This window comes from Schistocerca nitens, chromosome 1 (assembly GCF_023898315.1).
Source record: "Schistocerca nitens isolate TAMUIC-IGC-003100 chromosome 1, iqSchNite1.1, whole genome shotgun sequence".
In the NCBI taxonomy this organism is placed as follows: domain Eukaryota; kingdom Metazoa; phylum Arthropoda; class Insecta; order Orthoptera; family Acrididae; genus Schistocerca; species Schistocerca nitens.
Genome location: NC_064614.1, coordinates 645,256,074 through 645,275,642, shown reverse-complemented (window position 1 = coordinate 645,275,642; position 19,569 = coordinate 645,256,074). Strand labels below are relative to the sequence as shown.

Here is a 19,569-nt window from a genome sequence, read left to right as displayed (position 1 = left end):
AGAACTTAGAGACAGAGTTCTTGAAAGTGTTGACAGCACTAAATTTCTGGAACTCGGGCTCCAGAACAACACAAATTGGGAGGTACACATTGAATATTTGCAAAGAAAACTAGGCAAAACCTGTTACATGTTACGGATCTTAAAAACTTGTTGCAGCAAAGCCAGCCTGTTAAATGTATACTACTCCTATGTGCATTCTGTAATTAAATATGGCATAATCTTCTGGGGCAATACAACAACAAATATTAAACTTTTCAGGATGCAAAAGAGAATACTAAGAATTATTGAAGGGGTAAACAATACGAAATCATGCAGACCCATATTCAAAAAACTGTCAGTTCTTCCTCTTCCTTGCATTTTTATCTACGAAACATCAGTTTTCATCAAACAATACATTGATAGACACCCGAATATCTTATTAAAAATGAAGATATACATGCACACAATACAAGGCAAAAATCTGACATTCATATGAAACAGGTGAGAACATCAGTGTGCCAAAAAGGCTCACTACATACTGGGATAAAGATTTTCAATAATCTACCTAACCATATTAAATCAATAGGTAAACTCTGTAGTTTTAAGGCTGAAGTAAAGGCATATTTAATTGATCATTGGTTTTACAGTCTGACAGAATATATAAAAACCAAACAACAAAAATAAAGATGCATTATTAATATTCTACTTTGTATGTTGCCTGTAATGTTTGTTGTATGTATGAAGCTAAATTACTTCAATTTGTAGTCCTTAGGATTGCAATACAAACTGTATTCTATCTTGTAAGTACCTAACCACGTCCAATATCCTTGTATATATTGTATACATATAGGATTTGAAGGACTAAATAAAATAAAATAAAAATATTGGAGAGCTTGGCAATACTGATGTGAGGTTAGAAGAGGAGCAGCAGTGAGCTTAGGCGTGAGTTGGAATTTGTATCGGGGAGGGAGATGTACGGGGGTAACATGTGCAGCTGTGGTAGCTGAGTGCCAGTGTGGCGTAACCTGCCTAGTGAACAGGAGACCCGGGTTCAAATCCTGGCACTGGTACAAATTTCAATTCATTGATTCAGCCTACATCACTATCGTAGGTCGAGATGTGACTCGATATGTTCCAGGAATATCAGCTGTATATGATTAACAGAGCAAAAAGCCACCTTCGAAATACTTCTGCGAGTTCCGTAAATCAGGACGTTGATCTGCTTCACTCTTACCTATCTACAAGCACCAGTGACAGCTGGCAAGTGAGACTAAACGGAATGCGTCTCAGAAACAAGCAGAAAAAACGACTATTGTGAGACAGTTTGTAGGGTGATATAGAGAAGTAGTCTGAGCAGACTTCATAAACGCAATTTCGCCGCTCTCGAGAACAAGCCCAAATATTACGCTACCGTAGCATGTACATCGGAACACGTTATTCAGAACTTGAATACTTCTTCCGTATAAGAATCTCATAAGCAAAAGAGGTAATGTTTCTACAGTCCTGATATTAATATGACCAACATACTACAGAAAAGAAAAAACTGAAGTGCTGGGACACCATCCCCGGAGGTGTAGCCTTATCTTCTTGGAAACAGCATAAAGTAAATATTTACAGGTAACGTAGAGCCTACCGTCTTTCAAGAAATTCGGATGAGTTATAGAAAACCGCAGTGTCCTTCATAAACATCCCAAATAAAAGAATTCCGTAGTGCACCTTTATTACGTCGGACACGTATTACTGAGTCACATTATTTTGACCAGCTAGTCTGCTTCCTTTGCCACTTGTGTAATGACTCTCTATTCGGAGGTAACTATCTTTAATGCAGGTATACGAAGAAATTTTCGTCTCAGTTATTTAGCCAACAAGGGGAGGAGGGGTGGCGGAGTACAGACCCTTGATAAACAGACTTTGCTGCATTATCTTCGGTTAAATTCAAAACCTTTCCCCAGTGTCACATGTAGTAAGAGCCTCTTACACTGTTCGTAGCCCGTGCATCGGATGGGGGTGTCAAGTTCGGCAGCCCCTTTGGAATTATTCGAGAGTAATCGGCTATATACGCCTTCTCTCTCACCGTCAGCAACAACACAGAACACTAAAGCTCTACGCACACCCATCATATTTATTCACAAAAAAGGATGACAGCCAGAAACAGTTGCAGGATAGAATTTTTTTGTTAAAATTCTTGACCACGGTTTCGGTACATATAAACATACCTTCATCAGAAGTAAAACTTCCTGAACAGAAAGACACATTCATTAGAAAAGCCATATCAACGAAAGTGAGAAACAGAAGCTTAAGTAACAGTGAAATTACTAAAGTAATACAGGCACAAAATCTTTAGTACTTACTAAAATTACATCATGCCATGGAGAATAATGAAATAATTATGCCAAAGGCGTCGTCAGTAATTTGAAACATCATCTCCATTTATACGACATGTGTAATGGGCACAAGATCATAGCGAACAGTTTAACATCGTTGCTTCCCTTATGAACTATTGAGACACGAGTGTGAAAGCACTAAGGCAGACAGTTTCGCCGCGAGAGGGCACTTGCATGTGCAAGACTCGCGTATATTAAAATCCATAAATACATACATAAGCGCATCAAAAAATATTAAAGGTTGTGTTAATTCAAACTCTGTCTTAATAATAAAACGTATCAGGCCAATTAAAGACACTTATGTAAAATAAAAATATAGAACCAAATTTGCCTGTGTCCTAGTGTCAGACGGATAAAGCTTGAGCTTGGGAGATCTAACGAGAGAGGGCACAAGTGTAATGCGCGAGAGTCTCGCGTAACGTAGGCATGAAATACATACTAGCGAAACAACCAAAATGTTATAATAAAATGAAACCATCTGTCATTATGAATAAAACATAGTAGTCATTTAACCACACATACACATTAAAATACATAACTAACAAACATCACAATACTTAGAATCCCAACAAGACAGGAAAAGCGCATTTCAACGGCATCAACAAGCAAGACAGAGTTTGAATTAACACAACCTTTAATATTTTTTGATGCGCTTATGTATGTATTTATGGATTTTAATATACGCGAGTCTTGCACATGCAAGTGCCCTCTCGCGGCGAAACAGTCTGCCTTAGTGCTTTCACACTCGTGTCTCAATAGTTCATAAGGGAAGCAACGGTGTTAAACTGTTCGCTATGATCTTGTGCCCATTACACATGTCGTATAAATGGAGATGATGTTTCAAATTACTGACGACGCCTTTGGCATAATTATTTCATTATTCTCCATGGCATGATGTAATTTTAGTAAGTACTAAAGATTTTGTGCCTGTATTACTTTAGTAATTTCACTGTTACTTAAGCTTCTGTTTCTCACTTTCGTTGATATGGCTTTTCTAATGAATGTGTCTTTCTGTTCAGGAAGTTTTACTTCTGATGAAGGTATGTTTATATGTACCGAAACCGTGGTCAAGAATTTTAACAAAAAAATTCTATCCTGCAACTGTTTCTGGCTGTCATCCTTTATTGTGAAGAATTTTAACAGTTGCTGCTGCAGCCATGTTTAAAATCTTGAGCCATCATAGTTACCTAACAGGCCAAATATACTCAAGGCACAAAATTCAGACTTCGCAAAGGAAATGTGCCATTGTGTGCGAGGAAGGAAATTGTTGCCAATTAGGCAGCAAAGAACCCACTCGCAGGTCTCTCATCCAACGATGACATGCACCTTTATCGCTGTTAGGACCAGATATTGCACTGGTTGGCCAAAACATTATGACCACTGCCTACCACGAATGGCTTTCCCGACTTGTGACGTGATAAGGGAAGTATACAAATGCAGCTGACAGTGAGACGAATGGGGAATCAAACTGATGTTTGTTATTTGTAGTGTCATGTGGTACCATGATATATTTACGATGAGTCGTCCTGTCTTAGATATAACTGACCTGAAGATAGCTACACGATAGCTGAAATCGACCTGCAATAAAAAGATTAAAATTTATGATCGATGCTGCCCTTCCGCCTATGCCGGAAAAATGATTACCATCGACATTCGGAGGCAATAATTTCAAAATCGGCGAAATTTTAACACTGTTCACACGTCGTTCGGCGAAACAGTGTGACATGTGGGTCACTGTCACTAACCAGCTTGTATAATAGACGTTGTAACTACACAATTCCTATCGGTATTGACGTCCTACGTGAACTTCTACTAAGACTGTGCGTTATGGACAAAGGGTACGGCACAGTTCAAAAGATAACTGTGCAAATAAACTGGCAACTAACAGGTCTATCATACAGTTCAGTGAATTCTGTCGCATGTCGACCTCCGAGGTAACTCGTTAGTGTCTTAATTCTCGCAAACGGTAATGCGGTAAAGATTTGAAGTTGCTCCCAGGGACTGTGGAGGACAAACATCCAGCATACATTGCCGGAAGAACATAGCCTGCTCTTGAGTGTGACTGCGAATTCATCCTCGGTAATCACCTTCATCCGTTATGTCCACTATTTTTCTTCTGGAAGGATGACCCCTTAGCCTCAAAATGCACATTGTCACATAAGATAGAAGACTGAGTAAATGGCTTAAGGGGGGTAGGACGTCAAACGAGCCGACTTAGAGCAGGAGAGGCACCACAGGACATTTTATTTTCTACTGTCTATACTTTTACAAATAAATTCATAAAACTTTGTCAGAATGACCAGGAAGGATTCAGGATTCACACTCATAGCAGTGGAAGTGCAAAAACATAACAAAATAAATTTTATTTAGATATGAAATTTCATCATTTTTTCGCTTACTGTTGGCTGCATTTGTTGCTATAGGTACATAAGTAAGAGAGATTCTTTGATGAATTTTGAACAGCATACAAACCGTACTTACAGGTGTATGAAACTCTAGAATTTTCCAAATCTATTAAAAATTGTGGTAAAAATTGAGATAATTGACTACAAAATTTGATTTTTTTCTAAACATAAAGTTTAAAACGTAACAGCTAATTCATTTTTGCATAAATTAAATAGATTCTAGAGTTTCAGACACCTGTAAGTATGGTTTGTATGCTGTGCAAAATTCATCGAACAGTCTCTCTTACTTATGAAGAAAAGTGTACCTATAGCATCAAATGCAGTCAATAGTAAGTGAAGAAATGATGAAATTTCACATGTAAAAAAAATTATTTTGTTATGTTTTTTAACTTCCGCTACCACGAGTGTGAATCCTGGATCCTTCCTGGTCATGCTGACGAAGTTTTATGAATTTACTTGTAAAAGTACAGACAGTGGAAATTAAAATGTCCTGTGGTGCCTCTTCTGCTCCAAGTCGGCCCGTTTGACGTCCTATCCTCCTTAAGAGCACAACACTTCACAGTTCTTACATGCCCATAAAATTCCCTGATCTTAAGCTAATAAATATCTCTGCGGCCATCTCGACCGCTATATTCGTGGATTGAATTCCCCGCTGCCCTTCAGCGTATGGCTATTGGAATCAGATAGCGAGCGCCAGACTCCCGTCGAGCCGTATTAGCAGTGCGCCACTTGCAGGTGGCCACAATAATGTGACTCGGCATTGCGTTTGGTACCATGATCACTAACACTAGACTGCAAACAAAGAAAAAAAAGTAGAAAAAGTTGCTCTGTGGGAAATCGCTATCGTTTCTCACGTGGAGTGGCAACTGTTCTGTGAGAAGTTCGCTTGTTGCAGGACGCACACGTCAGTGCCTGTACTGAGACTAGCGAAAATCATATTTCCCACCAAACAGATGGTTTCCGAGTTTACTTTTTGCGATAATAGTGAACACTGCGCAGTCCTTTCACGCATGTAGACGAACTATATAATATAGTGATGCACTGTGTTGTGATAAGCGGATTCGGCTCCTCCCTTCCTCAGTAAGTTTCTGCACATAGTATAGATTCTAAGTTAGCTCACATCGAACGCAACCTGCTTCTCAGAAACGCCTGTTTCGAGCATTCACCACCTTGCTGGTTTTACTACCGTAGTTTTGAATAGGATGCACATTTCAGTATGTTGTTTACAATCGTTCCTTCTGCTTGGTTAAGGAACATTATATTCCCGCGGTGTGCGGCCCGGAGCAAACCCTGTGTGCTTGTGAACGAAAGAGTGAGGCAGGCCTGCGTTCGAAGCATCAGAGGATTTTCGCTTTCCTGAGGGCCCACTCCACAGTGGAGCTCACTCGGGAAGTTAACGCTTATGTGAGATATGTGGCGCCTCTTGACACCTGCCGATGCGTATAGAATCATAAGTAAATGAGTTCTGCTAATGCCCATTAATTATCCTTGTACTAACGAACAATAAATTTTTGTTTTATTTTATACTATAGTGAAGATTGCATTTTTGGCGTGATTAATTTCGTACACACACACACACACACACAAACGATGAGAGACAGAGAGAGGGAGAGAGATGGGGAATGAGAAAGAGATAGTGAGCGAGAGCAAGATCTCCTCCGTTGTGATTTGGCCGAAAATATCTCACCTTGCGTACTTTGGTAGGGAATAAACGCGGCAAAAAAGAAGACCCGGCCAGTTCATTATGTTAAATTGGGCCTTTTGGTCAATTGTTCACTTGCACCAACCTCTTATACGAAACTGGTAGACTATCGCGTTAACGAACAAGTTGACGTAACGGGTAAAACATTGCGCTCTCATTAGGAAGGAGCTAGGTTCGAACGCCCATCCAGCCACAGCCTACCATAATGTCTCTAAATCGACTAAAGCGGATGACGGGACGCTGATTTCCACCGCACGTTATCCGAAAATTTGCTCCGTCTGGCGTCCATGCTGTCAGTGTCCAATATGTGGGGCAGTCTTGAGCTTCTAACTCATCTCGCCTGGTCCATAAGTATATAGATTTAACCTGACTGTGACTTTGCGAGAGCAAGCAGAAAAACGCTTCAACCGTGGCAGACCATACAGCCTTGTAGTCTGAACGCATTACGCGGGGTTTCGTCATATGGTTTGTTAAGGACGGATACTCCTCTCCCCAGGGCCACTGGTGCGCAACTGTAGTCAAGTACTCTTATGCACTTTTCAAGCACAGGCTGCCCCACGCATTAATTTGGCGGTACACTATATGGATAAAAAAATTGTTTCCTTTGAGTGCAAACAGTGGAAGTCAAAGTGCAACTCCCCCACTAAGCATCACTGCTTCAAATTTTTCTCCTGCTTCATCTCTGTCCGGTTACTGGTTATCGGCAACTACATTTTAGTCCCATGTGGGCCACAGGTATTTGGAATTATCAAACAGTATCACGACCACATCCGTGACTGGGCGGTAAACAAGCCACACTGAGTATCCGAGTTAGATCCCCGATACTGTAAGGGGTTTATCCTCTATGGAAGAACTGGAACGGGATCTACTCGGCCCCATTCGCAGAACTGCGAAGACACTCGAAGGCTAAGTGCTAAGTCTGGTCTCGGAAGCCGGGAGAAAGATGCGCAGACCATAGGCCCTGTAACCTAGACGTCCTATGACGCCTCAAACAGAGGACAGAGCGATGGGTCAGCACAAGTGTCCTGCGCCGACGATAGTGCTACGGAGTATAGTTTCATTTCAGTTTGTAAATAGCAGTACTGACAGTGCTCCACGTCGGATTTATCTTTAGCTCTGAAATCGCATCACGAAGCTACTAGCCGCCATCTCTATACGTCAGTCTCACAGAACATACTACCTAACTTCACAATTTAAGCCATACGTACCAAGTTTCGTATTTGAATAGTACAGGACAGTAGACAAAATTTAAGGAAAAGTAAAAGAAACGTGTTGTAAGAACAGCTACACTCTGACCTACAGGTACACATTTCTGCTACTTTGGAATGTGCAGCTGCCTTACGTCACTTCATTATGTTCAAAGCTCTCCCTCCCCTTCGATGATGTCGGCGGTTGCGAACGTTACGCGGCAGGTGTAAAAGGCGCCGCATCTTTGTACGCACTAACCCGTTTGTCTTTCAGGTATGAAGAGGAAAACTGACAAGCTTCCAGCGCTGCACTAACTCTCCTAGACACCAATAGTCAGCTTCAAGGCTAAGGCTTTCATCGAGTAGAAGCTTCAATTAACACAAGAACACACGTACTCCTCAACAGGCAAAAAACAGATATTGGAAATAAAATATCATGTAACTGTCACACGATACTTCTGAGACTGTTCCTATTGTATTATCGACACTATAAAACTTTCCTCTAAGTGCCAGCGAAAAGGTAGAAAGAAACGGGAAACTTCCTTGGCGTATGAAAAGAAGAGAAACATTTAAAAATCTGTATTGGGCCAGTCCGGATATAACAGATATAGTATGAAAAGTGATATCTGGTGTAATAAAGAGTTAATACTGCTTTCCTGGTGGTAGAGAGCTCATGTTTCTTTCCAACTTAAATTATTCCCTTGACAAAGAATGTTTCGGTATCATTAACACACGCTTATTTACTTAAATGTTTATTTGCTCAAATTCTTCCAGACTCTGCCCATCATATACGATGTACTGCAAAATATGACTTTTTCTATGGGTAGATCAACAACGTAATAATTGATAACGAACTTTATTATTTTTGGAAGACTGACTCAATATTTTACACAACGTGATATTGTAAATTATGCATCCATAAACTCTATAATAAACTCGAGAAAAGGAGTTACTCTGTTTACTGTGCTAAAGAGACGAACAGACCTAATTTTCTATGCGGTAGTCAGTAGAGAGATCATAATTCTGCATGAATTTTCGCTGTACCGTTCACGAAAGAAATGCTACGTTATTTTCGTACTTACTACGTGAAAAATATTTTCAGAACGAAGCCATATAATATACGACGTTTCAGGAACACTTTACTCATTGCTCGTTCCGTTAAGCGAAGAGGAAAAACTTCAGCCCATGCAAATATAATATAGATAATAATTGCCATCACATACATTGAATAATCTTATTGACTAACGAGGGAGATTCAAACGACTAGCACGATATACCCTACCTAGCTATTCATTACCTCTGTCTCTTCTAGCAAAGTTCGGAAGCAACACATGATCCCTTTTACAAAATTAATTCTTGAGCCGAGAAATCATACTCAGTACACGCTAAAAATGAGAAGGAATTTTTCAATGAATATCAACTGCAATTGGTAGTTCGTTTTTCACAAAATTCAAATTAAAGAAAAACAAAATTAAAGGCAAATTAATCAATTATAACAAAGTGAAGAGTAACAAGCTAAAATTCAAAGTTAGTGAAAATAAAGAACTGTGTTTCAGTAGATAATATCTATAAGACAAGCGAAGCAAGATAAAAACAACAAGAAAATTGAAACAGGCAAAGAAAGTTTTTCTCAACAAAATTTTATAAGTGTCTGGATACTGTAAAGTATGAAGATAACGGCATTAGTTAGAATACGTGAACATTGAAGTCTTTGGAAAACATGTACCAGAGGTAAGAAAGGTTGATGGGAGATGTCTTCAGTAGTATTTAATTTGTTTGTGGAGGGAAAAGCATCGAAGAAGAATTATAAAGAAGGACTACGGTTGAAATATTTAGAATAGTTTATTATGCATGTTCGGGATAAATGCATACAGATAGAATAGAGGAGGAGAGAGCAAATAAAGGTCAACATCAAACCAATCGAACGAATGATGGTCAGCTGTTCCGGTAGATTAAAAATATAACGGATCTTTAAAAAATGTGGATTAATCATACAATCATTTAGATACAATATAGCACCATTGTGCTTTGTTTCGCGTCTGTCTGACGCAATGCGTTACTTTAGAAGGTCAATGTTTTTCCATACACTCAAAGGGCCCAGCAATTAGAGAAATTTCTCCAGTAAATAGCAGAAAACTACGGTCGTATATTTTGTACAGTCGCACGAAACTAGCTTTTACCTGCATATGGGACTTTACAACAGTGAATATCGCATGCTACGTGTACTTCTCTGTTTACTTTATTTCTTCTCTTGCTGTTTGATGAGTCCTGAATTTGTTTCAAATTAAGCAACGAGTAGTTGTAGGTTAACAAAAGGCTTCTGACTGCTTTTCATTTTTAAAGCTTTAAATTCATTGCAGTAAACGAAGCCGTCGTAAAGGGGTCATTTTTTGTGAGTAACTAACCTGCAAAAAAGATTTCAGTTCAGCCGCGCCTTCTTACCTATCCTCATTCTTGAAATATACGTGATCAAAGTTCAAAAGATCATTTTAGAAGACCCTGTTGATTTATTTACTATTAAAAACAAAATTAATTGTCTTTTACATTAGATGTGTTAAATATTAATATCAAATTACGCTTTAAGGGGTGGATTCCTTACAGGAAATCTCTCGAACTATAGCGAGTGGCTGTCCTAAGATTCTTCACGTGAATTTTCTCTGGTGTTTCGGCAGATATTTTCGGTTTGGTTACTTCAGTGTGTAGCCGGAGTCAGCCAAAACAAATACTGCTCACCACGTGCATCATGCGACGGAAAACATCGGTTTGTTTCTCGTTGCAAACAAAATAATTTTTGACATACCCATTCCAAAGAACGGTCACGAATTATTCTACTGAGATATTCGTATTATCGATATATATTAACAGAGGCAGTGAAAGAAGAATAATAATCAGTATTCCAGCAGCAAATAAGCAACACTGCTGCATAGCCGTAGCAGATGGTACAGGGCAGGGCGGCACCCCAGGCGCTACTGGAGTACTGATTTTTCTTCTCGTCCCTGTAAATATATATCGATAAAACGAATACCGCACTGTGTAGCCTGGGACCGCTCTATCGAATGTATACACAAAATCTCGCTTTAGGACAATTTTTTTGTAACTGGAAATAAACCGAAGCTTTCCATACTGGACGTTGCATGAATTATTTGACGAGCTGTATTTCCTTCGGCCGACTGCATCTACACATACCTAAAACAAAGTTGCAAATATCAGCGTAAATACCAAAGAAAATTCTCCTGGAGCCTCTTTGCAAGGACGCCCTGTGTATATCCTACATACAACGAAGCTATACCTTACTCGAGGGTGTTGCGTATTCGAAGGTACTGAATAGAATTGGGGAGCAAGGAACTTGTGGGACAACTTCACGGAAAGAAGGGATCGGTTGATAGGACACATTCTGAGACATCAAGGAATCACTAATTTAGTACTGGAGGGAAGTGTGGGAGGTAAAAATCGTAGAGAGAGACCAAAAATGCAGACAGTAAGCAGATTAAGGAGTGTGTAGGTTGCAGTAGTTAAAGACTCTCGTACAAGATAACAAGATAGAGTAGCGCGGAGAGCTACATCAAACCAATCTTGGGACTGAAGACCACAACAACCACCTTACTTGAAGATTGAAGCTCCAAAGAGTCGGCAACAATCGCAAAAGAGAAAAAGATTATGGTGGAAGCAAACAGCAGTTGAGCGGTGGAGGAGGGGGCGGGGGGATAGTAAAATAGATAACCCTAGTGATACGCAATACACCTCACGACATCTTTTATTCTGAAAGCTTTCAGGCTGACCCCGCTACGTACTAAGTTAGGTAGAGTTTAAGAAGACAGCCCAGATTCCCATTCAAAAAGCAGCGTATCCGAGACAACTGGCCACGGAGCTACGGAGCGACTGCGGAACGTGGGGAGAGGGCGCCAGGAGCTGCAGGTAAGTGGAGGCAGCTAGCAGCGCCGATCGCTCACCGCGTCCGCTTCCCTGTGCAGACGAAGCAGGCCTGGCCGCCGAGGCGGAGCTCAAGAAGCCGGAGGACCTCACGCCCGAGGAGAAGGTGGCGCTGCTGGGCCGCCCCAAGCTCGGCGAGGTCACCCGCACCCTCATACGCATCAAGGAGAGCAAGGAGTTCAAGGTGAGCCAGCCGGCCGGGCAAACTGATAATCTCGATTCGATTGAGGATAATACGAGTGAAACAATATTTCCAGCTGCTCGCACTGCTGACAAAACGTATATGAAACCATCTTGTGAATCACTTAGTATGCTACTGACAAACAAATATTGACAGATTTGGACATGCGTACAGTATTCTACTGCTTTTGAAAAGCTGAGTACAGAAGCCGTTGACATTAATGCCACGTTTTTGTTAACAGGCCTAACAGATATCGTTTTATAATGACGAAGGGAAGTATCCTGTAGCAAACATGCCATTAATCAATATACAGGGTGTTACAAAAAGGTACGGCCAAACTTTCAGGAGCCGGCCGAAGTGGCCGTGCGGTTAAAGGCGCTGCAGTCTGGAACCGCAAGACCGCTACGGTCGCAGGTTCGAATCCTGCCTTGGGCATGGATGTTTGTGCTGTCCTTAGGTTAGTTAGGTTTAACTAGTTCTAAGTTCTAGGGGACTAATGACCTCAGTAGTTGAGTCCCATAGTGCTCAGAGCCATTTGAACCAAACTTTCAGGAAACATTCCTCACACACAAACAAAGAAAATATGTTATGTGGACATGTGTCCGGAAACGCTTAATTTCCATGTTAGAGCTCATTTTAGTTTCGTCGGTATGTACTGTACTTCCTCGATTCACCGCCAGTTGGCCCCATTGAAGGAAGGTAATGTTGACTTCGGTGCTTGTGTTGACATGCGACTCATTGCTCTACAGTACTAGCATCAAGCACATCAGTACGTAGCATCAACAGGTTAGTGTTCATCACGAACGTGGTTTTGCAGTCAGTGCAATGTTTACAAATGCGGAGTTGGCAGATGCCCGTTTGATGTATGGATTAGCACGGGGCAATAGCCGTGGCGCGGTACGTTTGTATCGAGACAGATTTCCAGAACGAACGTGTCCCGACAGGAAGACGTTCGAAGCAATTGATCGGAGTCTTAGGGAGCACGGAACATTCCAGCCTATGACTCGCGACTGGGGAAGACCTAGAACGACGAGGACACCTGCAATGGACGAGGCAATTCTTCGTGCAGTTGACGATAACCCTAATGTCAGCGTCAGATAAGTTGCTGCTGTACAAGGTAACGTTGACCACGTCACTGTATGGAGAGTACAGCGTGAGCAGGCACTATCAGCAGCTGATTGGCCTCCATGAGTACACTTCTGCGAATGGTTCATCCAACAATGTGTCAATCCTCATTTCAGTGCAAATGTTCTCTTTACGGATGAAGCTTCATTCCAACGTGATCAAATTGTAAATTTTCACAATCAACATGTGTGGGCTGACGAGAATCCGCACGCAATTGTGCAATCACGTCATCAACATTGATTTTCTGTGAACGTTTGGGTAGGCATTGTTGGTGATGTCTTGATTGGGCCCCATGTTCTTGCACCTACACTCAATGGAGCACGTTATCATGATTTCATACGGGATACTCTACCTGTGCTGCTAGAGCATATGCCTTTACAAGTACGACACAACATGTGGTTCATGCACGATGGAACTCCTGCACATTTCAGTCGAAGTGTTCGTACGCTTCTCAACAACAGATTCGGTGACCGATGGATTGGTAGAGGCGGACCAATTCCATGGCCTCCACGCTCTCCTGACCTCAACCCTCTTGACTTTCATTTATGGGGGCATTTGAAAGCTCTTGTCTACGCAACCCCGGTACCAAATGTAGAGACTCTTCGTGCTCGTATTGTGGACGGCTGTGATACAGTACGCCATTCTCCAGGGCTGCATCAGCGCATCAGGGATTCCATGCGACGGAGGGTGGATGCATGTATCCTCGCTAACGGAGGACATTTTGAACATTTCCTGTAACAAAGTGTTTGAAGTCACGCTGGTACGTTCTGTTGCTGTGTGTTTCCATTCCATGATTAATGTGATTTGAAGAGAAGTAATAAAATGAGCTCTAACACGGAAAGTAAGCGATTCCGGGCACATGTCCACATAATATATTTTCTTTCTTTGTGTGTGAGGAATCTTTCCTGAAAGTTTGGCCGTACCTTTTTGTAAGACCCTGTATGTTCTGTTATATCCACTTCTTTAATCCAAAATTGGAGAGACCATAAATGTCCGATTTTAAGTGGCTCAAGTTTGTTGTTGCTGTTCTACTGTTGCTTATTTTTGCCTCATTCCATTTAAAAAATGGAAATATACTAGGTCTACAACTTTGCTTCCACCGTTTTTCTCTAAGTTCGGGGCTTTATTGTGAAAAACTTACAAAAAAACATGATTCATAGTATTGCCCATCGCTGGCCACTACATTCTCCCATCTTTCGGATAGCATACGAATCCCGTGGTGGAAGAACTTGGCGTCTTTTGTGTGAATCCATGAATCGATTCAATTTTGCACTTGTTCATATCATCGGAAGTGCTGGTCAGCCAGACTGTATGCCACTGATCGAAGAAGGTGGTAGTCAGAGAGAGCAACGTATGGAGAATACGGCGGGAGGGATAGGACTTCTCATTTCAACGTTTCCATGTATATTTTGAGGCGTTTTGCGACATGGGGTCGAGCACTGACCTGCTGCAAAATTACCTCTACGTGTCTATCGCTGTATTGTGGCCGTTTATGTTTCAGTGCTGGGCTCGAACGCATCAATTGCTTTCGATAACGATGTCCTGTGACTGTCTTCGCATGTTTCAGTAGCTACGAAAACCTTCTGTCTTCCACCGCCATGCCGGTCTTCGACATCACAATCACCGTTCTTATGGCGTTGAAAATATTCTCTGCACGTTCTTCCACTAATAGTTCCCTCACCAGTGGTCTTACCCAGAATTTTAAGAGCCACAGCCGCAGATTTCTTCATGTTAAAGCAGAAAATTAAAACTTCCCGCAAATAGCGAGAAATGGGTACGTAAGTTGACGTACTTAGTAGAGAATAACCTTATGATTCAGTCAATAATCGACCAATATTTTTATGGCAATGTGTTTACAGACACCTAAGCTTAATGTATTATACCTATGACCAACCACCCAAACCCTACTTGCCGCTACTGCCGTCTATTGCAAAACGGCGGAAGCAAAGTTGTAGACCTAATATCTTCAAAATATTGCAGAAAGTTGTTAGCTTGATTTGAGTGCTGGAAAATGTCAGTTTACGGCTTTGATCAGTTACATCAGTGTTGCTCATGTCATAAACATTAATCAAGGAACCACTGGACTCGTCTGCCGTGATGCCAACGCGACTCCGATTATTACTTCTGCTCAGATTGGAGATTGCGAGAGTATTCTGCTTAGCGGTACAACTAGCAAGTATATAATGATTCGATTTTGTTTCAGAACACCGTCGACAAACTGGTGCAGAGGGCAAACGCTTCTTTGTTAATCGGCACGTCCTCCTGGAAAGAACAATTCATCGAAGCAATCACGGTCAGTCCGGGTAAGTACACTTACAAGCTATTTTTAAAACATGCTAAGAAGTTATTAAAGGTTCTCAGAATTACGTATATACCCAATTGAGCGACACGTGTCTGTATGTCTTGTAGTGTCAGTTTGGTCGTTTGGAACATGAGACTAAAGCAGAACGCTGCAAATACACTGCGTAACACAATTAAAGGGTCACTTTTTCGAAACCCCGTAACTGTCTCCTGTTGCGACGCACAAGTTTGAAATTTGGCTCAAAGGTGTGTACAGCCTTTCTGTGCAAAAGCGTGGCGCCCTGCGACGTCACCCTCGGGCCAGGCGACGCTTCAGACAGCAAGGTGTCGACGCAGGCGACGATAGGCCGCAGCTCAAAAATTCGTAAGAGGTGTGATGAGGGTTAATGATGTCTTACCCTCATTGCACCATTCTCTTGACCACTCTGCGTCTGAGGTCAGATCCGCGAAGCCCAGCGTTGGAATCACGCGGTTTCCTTACGCGCGGTGGAGGAAAACATTTCAGACACACCGTCGCTCAGAATCGGCATGTATAGGCCCGCGGGTGCCATTAAAGGCATGTTGTACAAGGGGCTACAGCGGCTTGCGGCAGCGACAGACCCCCCACACGGCAAAAGGGGCTGCCTGCTCGCTCTGGTATCCGGAGATGCGACCGAATTTCGGAGCTGTTTCCCAAGGCGCGGACCAGGCGCAGCAGTGGCACTATTGGGATAGTCGGCAATGTGATGGAGAGAAGCATGGCCGAATTCCATCTGACTTTGAACTACTTATATAATTTATTACACGAAGAAGAGGATGACACGGTAATGTTATAGTGGCTCCTTAACAGGAGGAAGAAGGTCAATAGTATTTTTGCGGCACAAGATTGTTAAAACATTTCTATTAACAGGCACGTTTTAAATTACGAGCCCAAATTCAGACTTTATTTTAGGTTGTATTGAGTGTGAACCGGGGGCCTAGAAACGACGGAGAGGCTCCGTCCCCGCCGCAGCCGTAGTGGTCCACAACCCCACGACGACTACCGCAGTTCACTTCACCCCTCCGGCACCCCACACCGAACCACTCTTTCAGGGTTATTGTGCGGTTCGACGCCCGGTGACCCCCCCCCCCCCCCCCCAGGGAACGTCTCACACCAGACGAGTGTAACCCCTACGTTTGCGTGGTAATGGTGGTGTACGCGTACGTGGAGAACTTGTTTGCGCAGCAATCGCCGACATACTGTATCTGAGGCGGAATAAGAGGAACCAGCCCGCATTCGCCGAGGCAGATGGGAAACCGCCTAAAAACCATCCACAGACTGGCCGGCTCACCGGACCTCGACACAAATCCGTCGGGCGAATTCGTGCCGTGGACCAGGCGCTCCTTCCCACTCCGGAAAGCCGCGCGTTAGACCGCACGGCTAACCGGACGGGCTTTATTTTAGGTTAGTTTACGCATATTTTGAAAATTATTGAAATAAAGCGCCAACTGTTTAAGAATCCCATCAGCGCAGCTGAAAATCTCGCAGTGCCGCTAATTTTCTTCTCTAACAAACAAATTTTTAGCTAAAATTATTTTAATATTTTTTTTCTCTTCGTCACTGTTTTGTTATTGTTTAACAAATCGTAACGTTTATACACATCTTGGAACGTTAAGTAGTTCCTCATTTCTGACTGAGTACGAATATTTTCGGATGGTAACTGAACCCTTCCTGTTACATGCTGTCATATTTCTCCTTTAAGATGAAACACAGAAACGTTTGGAAAATAGCTATTTATTGACACTCTTGCATAGTATTTAGGTAATAACTTCTGCGTGGTGCGGAATCACTGCGACAAAAGTCCTTATTTATTCCCACCGTCGACAGGTTTACAGCAATGAAGAGAGAGAGAACTTAACACAAATTTCGCAGTCGAAAACGCCGGTTCACATTGTGACGGGCAACAGGACGACGTTCTCCGCAACCTCAAACACTGCTGACACCCACCGGACGATTCGACCGTTCTCTTAGGACATGTGGGCCTGCAATCTCAATGAAATTGATCTCACCGCTTTGGAGTGTAGCGCAACCTTAACTTTTGTTCTGGTACAAAGGGTGGAACCATTACGGACCTTTCAAAACTACTCGCGAAATTTGAGCGTAACTCGAAGCAACAAGGAGTTTACGCTTTCCCAGACCTCCTATGGTGTGATGACGCGGGGAGGGGGGGGGGGACAACAAACACTGATACACGCCTGAATAAAACGGCAAAAGATCCATGTAAGGCTCCCCAGTTCGCAATACCTGTGACACCCGCGCACAATTGTTGACCACTTGCAAAATGTCCTTGTACGGGGACAGCCGCCCACAGACTTTTAGCTGCCGGCTTATCAGGCAACCCTTTCAATACTCCCCTGGATTTCGTATACGGACAGCAGACACTAGTCCAGCGAGTTAGTGCAATTCTTTTGAGGTGTGTTGAAATGGTTGCCTGTCACACCGCCATATAGGAATCAGTAAATGGCTGTCTCTGTACAGGAACATCATAGAACTGCTCAAAAGGTGGCACTGATGGTACTGCGGAACTGAGGGGAGGGTGGGTCTTCGAGAGACGCTAAGCCATTTTATTCAAAAATGGTTCAAATGGCTCTGAGCACTATGGGACTTAACAGCTATGGTCACCAGTCCCCTAGAACTTAGAACTACTTAAACCTAACTAACCTAAGGACATCACACAACACGCAGTCATCACGAAGCAGAGAAAATCCCTGACCCCGCCGGGCCATTTTCTTCATACATGTGTCAATGTAGTCAAAGCCCCCCGCCCCCCCCCCCCCCAAAAAAAAATCCGTGCTCACGCTACAGGAGGTCTGAAAAAACATAAACACCGTTTGCTGCTTCAGATCACGTTCAAATTTCTTGAGTGATTTTGAAATATTACTAGTGGTTTCACTCCGCGTTCCAGAGCCAAAACTGCGGTCGTGCTACACTCCAAAGTGATCAGATCACAGCCCCACGACGTCCTTAGAGAAGGGCTGAGTCGTCTGGTGGGTGTCAGCGGTGTCAAAGATTGCCGAGAACGTCGTTGTTTTCCTGACTGCACTGCAAACTGTCGTTTTCGAACGCGAGATGTGTGTAAATGACCCCCCTAAGAGAAACGGGTGGTTTCACTACTGTCATTTATGGTATCTCCTGAGATCTTACCGTGTCAATTCTCAGAGGCGATGTGTCTGAAATGTACCCTTCGCCCTTCCGTAACATAACTGCGTGATTTCAACGCTGGGAGTCGCGGTTCTGACATCCATTCCAAACGCATCGAAAGAAGGAATGAAATAATAGGTAAGAGGAGGTTTGACGGCCTTCCAACAGTGTGTCACGTCAGCGGTGGTGTTGGAAAGAACTGTGTTGAAATTTGGTGCCCATGTGACTTCACTCACCCAACTCACACTTCACATGAGCTTCTCAGCTCCGGCCTTTCTTTTTTACGGGTGTGTCGACACCCCGCTGTTTGAAGAGTCGCCGAGTCCGAGGGTGACGTCACGGGACGCCACGCTTTCGCACCATTACACAGGAAGGTTGCAGACATCTTTGAGGCAAATTTCAAACGTCTGCGTTGCAATGGAAGACCATTAGGGCTTTTCGAAAAGGTATCATTTTAATTGTGTTGCGCAGTGTAGTTTAATATCTCGACGTAAGAATTCACAAATTTTGGAAACATCGATTGCGTTCTCGATTTCGGGTTACTTTCTGCTTATTTCATATAAAAAACATTCATTCTGCATTTAAATGTCCAATATTTCTGTTCAGCAGCGTTTCCATCGCATTATAACATAACCGTATTCGTTCTTGCATTTTGTAATCTTTCTTTGAGGATAGACAACTATTGTCCCAGGAAAACCTACTTACAACGTTTCAAGTAACTTTATTAAGTGAAGAATGCACTACAAACCCCTGTATATAGCTCCAGTAGAAGTAGCGAAAACTTCATTACAGCACACCCAAAGTCATTTAAGCAATCATTATTCCCTCATTCCATCCGTACATAGAAAGAGAAGAAACACTAATACGTCGTACAATGGTAAGTACTCTCTGTAATGTACTTTACAGTGGTTCGCAGACTATAATGTAGATTTAGATGCTGTGATCTCCACTATCGAAGCGAACAGCCAGTATAAATAACTCCCATGGCCTTCCTGTTGGATAACGTGAGCGCAGAATTTGAGTACTAGCGACGTCAACAGAAATACAGACACATCCGCAATCTCTTCATTTCCATGTTTGGTGACCACCTCAGCTTTCACTTGAAAGTGTCAATTCAACCCACTTGGAAAGGGGGTTCTTGACTAAACTGGAGTCTGTGACCTTGCCGAGTAAACGGGTGCTCTTGGCTTCACGTTTTGCAGGTCGTAGCTCTGC

At 42.6% G+C, this 19,569-nt stretch overlaps 1 protein-coding gene across 1 annotated transcript in view; it reads left to right on the top strand.

Annotated features, from left to right (window-relative positions):
- LOC126258453 (sodium/calcium exchanger 1-like) overlaps positions 1-19,569 on the top strand; it is a 208,246-nt gene that overhangs the window by 53,562 nt on the left and 135,115 nt on the right. The window contains exons 2-3 of the mRNA XM_049955645.1: positions 11,629-11,771; positions 15,097-15,196. Coding sequence (XP_049811602.1) covers positions 11,629-11,771; positions 15,097-15,196 — 243 coding nt within the window. The remainder of the gene's footprint in view (positions 1-11,628; positions 11,772-15,096; positions 15,197-19,569) is intronic.